The 11,945-nt window shown below is 40.9% G+C and overlaps 1 protein-coding gene across 1 annotated transcript in view; it reads left to right on the forward strand.

The window, feature by feature from the left end:
• Positions 1–11,945, forward strand: part of exoc6b (exocyst complex component 6B) — a 110,746-nt gene that overhangs the window by 38,926 nt on the left and 59,875 nt on the right. The window contains exons 9-10 of the mRNA XM_027287710.1: positions 2,022–2,105; positions 2,367–2,413. Of these exons, the coding sequence (XP_027143511.1) occupies positions 2,022–2,105; positions 2,367–2,413 (131 nt within the window). The remainder of the gene's footprint in view (positions 1–2,021; positions 2,106–2,366; positions 2,414–11,945) is intronic.

An 11,945-nucleotide genomic window follows, 5' to 3' on the forward strand; every position in this document is an offset into this window, starting at 1 on the left:
TTAGAAACACATTTCAATATAAGAGACTCAACACCACCGTCCACTTTGACCTCAATAATAAACATGATTCATAACTGTTGACTTTCTGACCATCTCTGTCAAAGAAAGTTACCAATTATCTCAGTCCATAAGGACTTTGCAGGTAACCAGTTCATCAAGCGCGGCTCTGAGGGTGACGCTACATGGCTGCCCATCACTCCACCATCCCCAGACATGCATGCCTATAAGCCCTGATGGTGTGTACTTATGATTTAATAATTTTCTTGCTTAAATGGCACAATCCCGTAAAACACAAAGACATGCTTTTTGAATTCTCGAAAGCGTCCCTACTTCATTCCCGTATCGTACCACCCCCTATCATAGTGATAGCAGGTATTGGTCACCACACACATGTGCATGTAATGTCACCACCAGAGCCCAGCGGTCACCACTGTAGATATATGTATGTGCCAGTGGTGGTCTGGTCTGGAGGTAAAGGGCACTTGTCATGTTATCTACCCGGTCCTGGGCTCTTATCTCTGAGCTCACCAAAGGACTGTGGGTCCTGGTCTGGGCCCTTGATAGACCACAAGTTTCTTTCACACACATGCAGATAAGAGAGAGCTTCTGTGTAATGGAAGGAAAAGATATGAGGTGGTCAAGTTTAGAAAGCCAATTCTGTCTTTCTGTGTGCGTGTGTGTGTGGAGGTTTTTAGTTTTGAAGTCTGACCAGTGACGCCAACCAAAAACTGAACAGCAACCAGCGCTAGTCATCAAAGACACACTCTGTCTCTCACATGACCTTATCTCAACTTTCCCATCATTCAGTGGTTTAAGCCTTTGGTTTTGTACCTCATTTAAAGTCGTCCTCCCTTGAAATCAATAACGGCCTCAAACAACCTTTTAATACTTGGCTGCATACCTCGTTACTGTCAACGACGAAGAGCAGCTTCCCCATTTTGGACCACATCAGTTAGTTGAAAGAACATGAAGTGGGCAATCTTGACAGCTAAAAATGGGACACCATGATTGAAACTTGAACAGCAGCAATATTCTGCTGCACAGATTTAATCTGGCTTTGGCTTGCCCTTTTCCCCCCCTCCATTGATGGGTATTTGCTGGTCCTTCTTAAAAGTCCTACAAGATCATAAAATGCCTTCCCTACCTATATGAAGTCGTAACTTTTAAATAACGTTTGAGTTTCTATTTGTTCAAGCAGTCAAAAGGGCGAAAGATGGTAAATTATTTCAGTTATTGCGGAACGTAAAATAATGTCTTGAGATTTGTATTGTAGATGGTTTAAGTTGTCATCAATAACCAGAAGCAGAAACATCATTACCTCGATATCTTTGATTTCTTTTTCATGGATTTCCACCTGGTTTAACCATTATATGTCTCCTCTGACAACGCTTCCTTATGTTTTAATCTTGTGGAAGCTGTCAGATTGTGTTGTGAGGGACATCCTGACTCACTGTGCATAGTGGAAAGAAACAAAGACATTGTGAGTTCAAGTGTTTAGCTCACATCACATAATTACCTTCCGTAAAGAGACTGCTGGAGAGTTCTCCAAAGAGTCGTCAAGGAGGACTGACCGGGTTGCAACGACTTTTATACATATATTTGATGATGCTTCTTCAAAAACACGACCTACTGCCACATTACTGTTGTTTGCTATAACTATGAGGGTTGCGTAAAATTTCATCACATAACTGCTGTAGATAAACAGCAAGACTGTTTTCTGGGAGACCATTGGAGTTCATTGAAGAGTCGGCAGGGTAGACTGGCCGAGTTTTCTTGAAATGTCACATATTTGGTATCAAATTTAAAAAGGGGAATATGGAGCCATTTGCTGATTGAGTATAAGAGAATGATGGTTCTCAGCAAAGTGCAGCAACATTCTCAAATTCCTCTGCCGTCTAGAAGGTTAAGCCAGAAAGAAGCTTTGTTTCGTCACCTAACACTGGATTTAAATTAAATTCCTTAAATCCCTTGTATCCCATCAATCTGTTGCCCCATTTTTCACCTGTAATTTGTGTTTTTAGGGTTTGCGTGATGTGTTTGAGAACTACTACAGAAAGCAGAGGAGGAAACAGGCTCGCCTTGTGCTGCAGCCCCACTCTAACATGGTATGACCCTGCACCATCACTCTGTACGTTCGTGTATGCACTTTTATGTCCACACACTAACTACACTTGCCCTTCCCCTGCACACACACACCTTAATCTATAACTTATGTCAACTACTGTTATCATCATTAGGAATATTAAATAAATGGAAAGTTTCATTCAATAGACATGTTTAAAACAATGAAACTTTAACTTTAGTTAAGTCACAGTTGCAGCTGATTGTTTTAATCCTTCCTTTGCTGTTGGACTTTCTTTTACAAGCATGAAACTCTGGAGGGATACCGGCGGTACTTCAATCAGATTGTTGGGTAAGTGTTTTCCTCCATCAGTCCGTCTTTACTGAACCTCTTTTTCTATACTGTGTTCAGAGGTTTTTCTCTGCTCATTTTTTGTGATTTCAACTGAATTGAAAGTTGAATTTTTCACATTTGAACACCCAACATGTCCATAAAGGTAACTTGAATCTGTATCGATTTAGTGTACCTGTTAGATACACTATAGGTACACTTCTACTGTCATTTGTGCTCCTTATACTGCATATGAAAGTTTAGCTTCTCACGAAATATACAAAGCAATTACCTTTTAAAAAAAATCGCCCTACTCCAAGTCATAACTCGCAAGATCTGAACACACAGACATGGTGCTAATGTTTTTAGGTTCAGTGTGATTTGTGCTGCTCTAGGATACCATTATCTCTGATGTCCATCCCAAATATCCATCCACCCATCCATAAATCCATTGAGAATTGACTCTGCTTTAAACTTGAGAAGCCGAGAATCAACACAATTTTTCTTCAGTATCAAAGTAATTCAGTAAGAAGCCAAAATTCGTAGCACACAACTAACAAACTCCTTGGCTACTTACATTTTATGAAGCTGAAAATTATGGGAACTGTAGACCCAAACTTAGAGCATGGTTATTCTCCAAATGGAAGAAAGACAAAGGGTGATAATGGGGAAAAGAAGAAGATCTGAAGGTATAAAGATCTTCATAGCTTTGACATCCCTACTGTGACCCATTTATCATCCAACCTTCCCTTTCTACCTTCATCCTTCATCATCCATCCACCTTTCCCTGACTTTTTCTGTCCAGATGTCCATCCTTACATCCGTGTCATCTCTTTACCCACCTCCCTATCTATCCATCCAACCATTTATCTATCCATCCTCCAGTTGTAAGCCTTCTGTGTAACTTGGCAAAAGACTAAGTGAGAGATGGTGAGAAAGAGAAACTTCAAGTTAAAGCAAACATTCAGCGTTTAGCGTCACCTCATTTCATTTTATTTGAGTGACTTCTGACCATTTGACGTCTTTTTCATCTCTCCAGTCCCCCCCCCATCCTTTTTCATCCCTCTCTGCCCACACTCCTTCCCCTCCTTTTGCTTTTCTTCTCATCTATCACTCCATCCAATTCTCTCCAATCCATTCACACACACACACACACACAAACACACACACTGGTGACGATTGATAGAGTGCGTGTGATGGTGGTTGGCTTATTGCTGTTATTCCTTCTGTCTGTCTGACTGGAGCAGACACTTCTATAAACACTGCCAAGACTGGACACTAACACACACACTCACACACATAATGGGTGCACCCACCCTTAGGTCTGTTATTCCCATTAAAAGTTTTGGAAAGTGCCATCCCATGTCTCTCATCCATTGCTGTTTCTCTACCATTCAGTCATCCCTTCATCTGTTCTTCCGACTCATTTCTCATCCATCCATCCATCCAACCAGTCATCCTTTCATTCGCAAGAATCTTAGAATTTAATCCTCCTTTCTCATCTTTATTAAAGTGATGTTTTTTGGCACATGGCAGATAAATGAGAGTTGTTAATGTCCTGCATAGTGACCCTTTTGTACACATGAACAATAAAACTGGCCCTGTGTGGTCAAATCCAGCAGATGAGCTACTGCAGTTTAACCTGCTGAAAAGGTTAATGCCGTAGACCAGTCATGGTGCCCATGTTGACCCCTGTCCACTTCTGAAAGTGCCAGGTGATGAATCACATTTTCTTTACATCACGTTAGATGTACATGTACAACACTTACCTGGGGAACGCATGGCACCAGGATACACTATGGGCAGTATGATGCTTTTGGCAATGTTCTGCTGGGAAACCTTGGGTCCTGCCATTCATGTGGATGTTACTTCGACACATACCACCTATTTAAGCCTCGCAGACCATGTACACCCTTGAGGGTCCAGATTAAGAACTAGAAAAAATTTCTAAAGAAACTTTTGAGTGTGCGTGACTCTGGCCCCGAGTCGTCCCATGCATATTACTGACACTGCGCAGCAAATTCCAGTACTTAGAAAGAAATTTTGAGAGTGACGAGTGGCTTTTGGCGGGGCCTGTATTCAAAAAGACACCTCAAAACAGTTCATTTTTTAACTGTTTTATTTGAACACAGGAGCAGCTAGCGCTTACGTTGCAGCATTAACTTAGCAGTTTTAGCTAGCAGTTAATCATGTTAGCATTAGCATGTTACAATGATGGACTAGCATTAGCTTAGCATGTTGCATTAGCAGGTTAACATTGAATTTTAACATTCGCATTGTTAGCGCTGATGGGCTACAGTTAACATAGCCAGTTAACATTAGCATGTTAGCATAGCTGTTAGCATTAGCATGTTACGCTGATGTGCTAACAGTTAGCCATTGGCATGTTAACATTAGCATGTTAAACATTAGCAGTTCCATGGCATTTTAGCATTAGCATGTTAGCGCTGATGCACTAGCAGTGAACATTAGCATGTTAGCATTACATGTAACATTAGCATTTTGCTTAGCATGGTTACCATTAGCATGTTAGAATTAGCATGTTAACATTGCATGGTAGCGCTGATGGGGCTAACAGTTAACTTACCATGTTAGCATTAGCATGTTAGCATTACGCATTAGCCTGATGTGCTAACAGTACATTGGCATGTTACATTAGATGTTTAACATTAGGCATGCGTACCATTGCATGTTTAAGCATTAGCATTTTACGCGGATGCACTAGGCAGTTAACCATGGCAAAAATTTAGCATTACATGTTAACATTAGCATTTTATGCATTAGCATGTTACCTTAGCATGTTGCATTAAGCATTGTTGACCATTAGCATGTTTTAGCACTGATGGCCTAACAGTTAACATTAGCATGTTAGCATGAGCATGTTAGCAAGTGCATGTTGAGCGGCTGATGTGCTAACTAGTAACATTTGGCATGTTACCATTAGCATGTTAACATTAGCATGTTCGGCATTGGCCATGGTTGAGGGCTTTGCATGTTAACCTTGAACATGGTTGCATTAACCATTGTTACATTACTATGTTTAACATTAGCTGTTAACATTAGCATTTTAACGGTGATGCGCTAACAATTAACATTAACATGTTAACATTAGCATGTTAACGCTGATGGGCTAACAGTTAACATTGGCATGTTAACATTAGCATGTTAACATTAGCATGTTAACACTGATGGGCTAGCAGTTACCATTGCAATTTACATTGCATGTTAGCGCTTGATGCACTGAGCAGTTAACTTAGCAATGTTAGCATTAACATTTTTAACATTAGCATTTTAGCATTAGCATGTTACCTTAGCATGTTAACATTTCACAGGTTAACATTAGCATGTTAGCGGCTGATGGGCTAACCATTTAACATTAGCATGGTTGAAGCATTAGCTGGTTAGCATTAGCTGGTTAGCGCTGATGTGCTAACAGTTAACATTGGCAAGGTTACCATTAGCATGTTAGCGCTGTTGGGCTAACAGTTAGAACTAGATGTTGCATTGGCCATGTTAGCTTTAGCATGTTAACCATTAACATGTTGGCTTACCATGTTATCATTACTATGTTCGCATTAGCATGTTAAAATTAGCATTTAACATAGTTTAGGTGATGCGCTAACATTAACATTAGCATGATAAACATTAAACATGTTAACATTATATGTTAACGCATGATGGGCTAGCAGTTAACATTAGCATTTAACATTAGCATTGTAACATTAGCCATGTTAGCATTCGCAATTTTAACATAGCATTTTAGCGCGATGGCTAAACCGTTTTTAAATTAGCATGTTTAGCATTAGCAGTAACATTAGCATTTAGCGCTCGTGCTACACAATTAGCATTGGCCATGTTACCTTAGCATGTTAACGCTGATGGGCTAACAGTTAACATTAACATGGTTAGCATTGGTTCAATGTTAGCAGTAGCATGTTAGCATAGATAAGGTTAGCAGTACATGTTAGCATGAGCATTGTTAACGCTGAGCACTAGCAAATACATCACCATGTTGGCATTACCAGTTAATATAGCATGTTTTTAATTTCCTAGGCTAATGGTAATTATCATAGTAGCATGTTTAACGAGCTAGCTGCTCTGCTGTCTCTGTCTGCCATTTTAACAGACAAGTCAAATTAAGTGCCAAGAACACTAAAATGGCTGCGCTCGCTTCTGGTGCCCCTCCCCCCTCTTCTCCTTCCGCAGGCTGAGGTTGCCAAGCAACCAGGACCTAATCAGCAGCAGCTGATCTGCACCTGTTAGAATGTCAGTTAGAGACTGAGAGAAAATGCTGAGACTCCTCTCGAAAAGGAAGGACTTTTGGCCAAACCGTAATTCCAATCATAACCGGCTTAACCTGAGCACGATGGACCTATCCTGATCGTTTTACATATTCGTTTGTGTCGATAAATGAAGAAATGTGGCCCTCAGGAGCAAGAGAGAGAAACGTTACTTCTGCCTTTCTCCAGAAAATTTCGCTCCTTTTTTTAACATTGGAGTCTATGAGGCGTTGGCGGGAGTAAGTCGATCAATCAGCCTGTATGGAGCCAAAACTATATAGGAGAACAGCTTCAACATGTTATCACTGCGATCACCTCGAATTTCCTACATTGAGGGGATAATCATGTCTGTAGCTGGGCTTTGAGGCCAGGGGTAGTGAAATCCGTTTATTTTTTCACTATTTTTCTCTCCCCTCTCCACTCAAACGATGACATCACGCACTCTAGTCTGGAGAGTTCTCGCAATACACACCATTCATTTTTTGGCTCGTTTTTCTGGATTTTTGGCAAAACCTTTGCCGAAACCCTTAGAAAAGACATAGCACACATGTCCCGGCCGAGCCGCACTTCGATACCGTTTTGTGTATGTGCGACAAAAACTCTGGGAGGAGTAGCGAACCAAAAAAGGGCGTAAGATTAATAATAAGAAGAAGCGCGGTGGATAACATATAGTGTGCGCTTTGCACCACACTCAATTAAAGAACATGCTCAAACAAAACTCCCCTCTAGGTCTTATTTTTTTATTATACTGTATTGGTGTCCTACCATTTATTCGAATACGACGTTTAGTGTAGGATGCCCAGACAGAAGCAACTTAACGTAGAATTTCTGTTAAAAATGGATCAATAAATGCTGTAGACAAGCAGAACAAGAGCAATGTGGAAATGCGGTACAAACCAGAACATGACGTTCAAAACCCTTGTATAGATTCACATTTATGTACAGAGAAAGAGCTCATTAAAGGGGAATCCACCAATTAAACACACAAAATCAGCTCATTGGACCTACTACAAGCCTGTGAGACTAATGTATAATGACGCCCTGGAAGGAGGTTCGAATTTTCTTGCACCCATCAATGTCAAATGGTTATCAACATTTCATCGCAGTGGTCATCACCTAAACAACCGCCACTTCATTATGTACACGTACACATCTTAAACTCGGCTATGAATTCAAACATAATGATCAGTTTTTACTGAAGTTTGGCCACCCTAATCAAATTCTGAGACGACCATAATATTAGAAATACATTTCAATATATAGACTCAACACCACCGTCCACTTGACCTCAATAATAAACATGATTCGTACTATTGACTTTCTGACCATCTCTGTCAAAGAAAGTGAACAATTATCAGTTCAGGGAACTGGTAGGTAACCAGTTTCACAACACGCTCTGAGGGTGACGCTACATGGCCGCCTATCACTCCACCATCCCCACACATGCATGCTATAAGCCCTGATGGTGTGTACTTATGATTTAATCTTTTTCTTGCTTAAATGGCACAATCCCGTAAAACACAAAGACATGCTTTTTGAATTCTCGAAGCGTCTCTACTTCATTCCCGTATCGTACCACCCCCTATCATAGTGATAGCAGGTATTGGTCACCACACACATGTGCATGTAATGTCACCACCAGAGCCCAGCGGTCAGCACTGTAGATATATGTGTGTGCCAGTGGTGTCTGGTCTGGAGCTAAAGGGCACTTGTCAGTGTATCTACCCGGGCCTGGGCTCTTATCTCTGAGCTCACCAAAGGACTGGGGTCCTGGTCTGGGCCCTTGATAGACCACAAGTTTCTTTCACACATGCAGATAGAGAGAGCTTCTGTGTATGGAAGGAAAAGATATGAGGTGGTCAAGTTAGAAAGCCAATTTCGTCTTTCTGTGTGCGTGTGTGTGTGGTGGTGGAGGTTTTTAGTTTTGAAGTCTGACCAGTGACGCCAACCAAAAACTGAACAGCAACCAGCGCTAGTCATCAAAGACACACTCTGTCCTCACATGACCTTATCTCAACTTTCCCATCATTCAGTGGTTTAAGCCTTGGTTTTGTACCTCATTTAAAGTCGTCCTCCCTTGAAATCAATAACGGCCTCAAACAACCTTTAATACTTGGCTGCGTACCTCGCTACTGTCAACGATGAAGAAGCAGCTTCCCCATTTTGGACCACATCAGTTAGTTGAAAGAAACATGAAGTGGGCAATCTTGACAGCTAAAAATGGGACACCATGATTGAAACTTGAACAGCAGCAATATTCTGCTGCACAGATTTAATCTGGCTTTGGCTTGCCCTTTTCCCCCACATTGATGGGTATTGCTGGCCTTAAAAGTCCTACAAGATCATAAAATGCCTTCCCTAGCTATATGAAGTCCTAACTTTAAATAACGTTTGATTTTCGATTGTTCAAGCAGTCTTGCCAAGGGCGAGCGATCTATTGCGGAACGTAAAATAATGTCTTGAGATTTGTATTGTAGATGGTTTAAGTTGTCATCAATAACCAGAAGCAGAAATATACATCATTACGAAGATATCTTTGATTTCTTTTTCATGGATTTCCACCTGGTTTAACCATTATGTCTCCTCTGACAACGCTTCCTTATGTTTAATCTTGTGGAAGCTGTCAGATTGTGTGTGAGGGACATCCTGACTCACTGTGCATAGTGGAAAGAAACAAAGACATTGTGAGTTCAAGTGTTTAGCTCACATCACATAACACCTTCCGTAAAGAGACTGGCTGGAGAGTTCTCCAAAGAGTCGTCAGGGAGGACTGACCGGGTTGCAATGACCTTTATACATATATTTGATGATGCTTCCTACATTACTGTTGTTTGCTATAACTATGAGGGTTGCGTAAAATTTCATCACATAACTGCTGTAGATAAACAGCAAGACTGTTTTCTGGGAGACCATTGGAGTTCATGAAGAGTCGGCAGGAAGACTGACCGAGTTTTCTTGAAATGTCACATATTGGTATCAAATTTAAAAGAGGAAGATGAAGCCATTTGCTGATTGAGTATAAGAGAATGATGTTTCTCAGCAAAGTGCAGCAACATTCTCAAATTCCCTGCCGTCTAGAAGGTTAAGCCAGAAAGAAGCTTTGTTTCGTCACCTAACACTGGATTTAAATTAAATCCTTAAATCCTTGTATCCCATCAATCTGTTGCCCCATTTTTCACCTGTAATTTGTGTTTTTAGGGTTTGCGTGATGTGTTTGAGAACTACTACAGAAAGCAGAGGAGGAAACAGGCTCGCCTTGTGCTGCAGCCCCACTCAACATGGTATGACCCTGCACCATCACTCTGTACGTCGTGTATGCACTTTTATGTCCACACACTAACTACAGCTGCCCTTCCCTGCACACACACACCTTAATCTAATACTTATGTCAACTACTGTTATCATCATTAGGAATATTAATAAATGGAAAGTTCATTCAATAGACATGTTTAAAACAATGAAACTTTAACTTTAGTTAAGTCACAGTTGCAGCTGATTGTTTAATCCTTCCTTTGCTGTTGGACTTTCTTTTTACAAGCATGAAACTCTGGAGGGATACGGCGGTACTTCAATCAGATTGTTGGGTAAGTGTTTTCCTCCATCAGTCCGTCTTTACTGAACCCTTTTTTCTATATGTGTTCAGAGGTTTTTCTCTGCTCATTTTTTGTGATTTAACTGAATTTAAAGTTGAATTTTTCACATTTGAACACCCAACATGTCCATAAGGAACTTGAATCTGTATCGATTTACTGTACCTGTTAGATACACTATAGGACACTTCTACTGTCATTGTGCTCCTTATACTGCATATGAAGTTTAGCTTCTCACGAAATATACAAAGCAATTTAACCTTTAAAAAAATCACCTACTCAAGTCATTACTCGCAAGACTGAAAACACAGACATGGTGCTAGTGTATGTTTTAGGTTCAGTGTGATTTGTGGCTCTAGGATACCATTATCTCTGATGTCCATCCCAAATATCCATCCACCCATCCATAAATCCATTGAGAATTGACTCTGCTTAAACTTGAGAAGCCGAGAATCAACACAATTTTTCTTCAGTATCAAGTAATTCAGTAAGAAGCCAAAATTCGTAGCACACAACTAACAAACTCCTTGGCTACTTACATTTTTCTGAAGCTGCAAATTATGGGAACTGTAGACCAAAGTTAGAGCATGGTTATTCGCCAAATGGAAGAAAGACAAAGGGTGATAATGGCGAAAAGAAGAAGATCGAAGGTATAAAGATCTTCATAGCTTGACATCCCTACTGTGACCAATTATCATCCAACCTTCCCTTCCTACCTTCATCATCACCCACCTTTCCTGACTTTTTCTGTCCAGATGTCCATCTTACATCCATGTCATCTCTTTACCCACCTCCCTATCTATCCGTCCAACCATTTATCTATCCATCCTCCAGTTGTAAGCCTCTGTGTAACTGGGCAGAAGACTGAGTGAGAGATGGTGAGAAAGAGAAACTTCAAGTTAAAGCAAATTCATCAGCGTTTAGCGTCACCTCATTTCATTTTATTTGAGTGACTTCTGACCATTGACGTCTTTTTCATCTCTCCAGCCCCCCCCCATCCTTTTCCATCCCTTCTGCCCACACTCCTTCCCCTCCTTGGCTTTTTCTCCACATCACTCCATCCAATTCTCTCCACTCATTCACACACACACACACACACACACACAACACACACACACAAACCACCACTGGTGACGATTGATAGAGTGCGTGTGATGGTGGTTGGCTTATTGCTGTTATTCCTCTGTCGGTCTGACTGGAGCAGACACTTCTATAAACACTGCCAAGACTGGACACTAACACACACACGCACACACATAATGGGTGCACCCACCCTTAGGTCTGTTATTCCCATTAAAAGTTTTGGAAAGTGCCACCCATGTCTCTCATCCATTGCTGTTTCCTACCATTCAGTCACCTCATCTGTTCTTCCGACTCATTTCTCATCCATCCATCCATCCAACCAGTCATCCTTCATTCGCAAGAATCTTAGAATTTAATCCTCCTTCTCATCTTTATTAAAGTGATTTTTTTGGCACATGGCAGATAAATGAGAGTTGTTAATGTCCTGCATAGTGACCCTTTTGTACACATGAACAATAAAACTGGCCCTGTGTGGTCAAATCCAGCAGATGAGCTACTGCAGTTTAACCTGCTGAAAAGGTTAATGCCGTAGACCAGTCATGGTGCCCATGTTGACCCCTGTCCACTTCTGAAAGTGCCAGGTGATGAATCACATTTTCT

The sequence above is a fragment of the Larimichthys crocea genome, chromosome XIV (genome assembly GCF_000972845.2).
Source record: "Larimichthys crocea isolate SSNF chromosome XIV, L_crocea_2.0, whole genome shotgun sequence".
Taxonomy (NCBI): Eukaryota; Metazoa; Chordata; class Actinopteri; family Sciaenidae; genus Larimichthys; species Larimichthys crocea.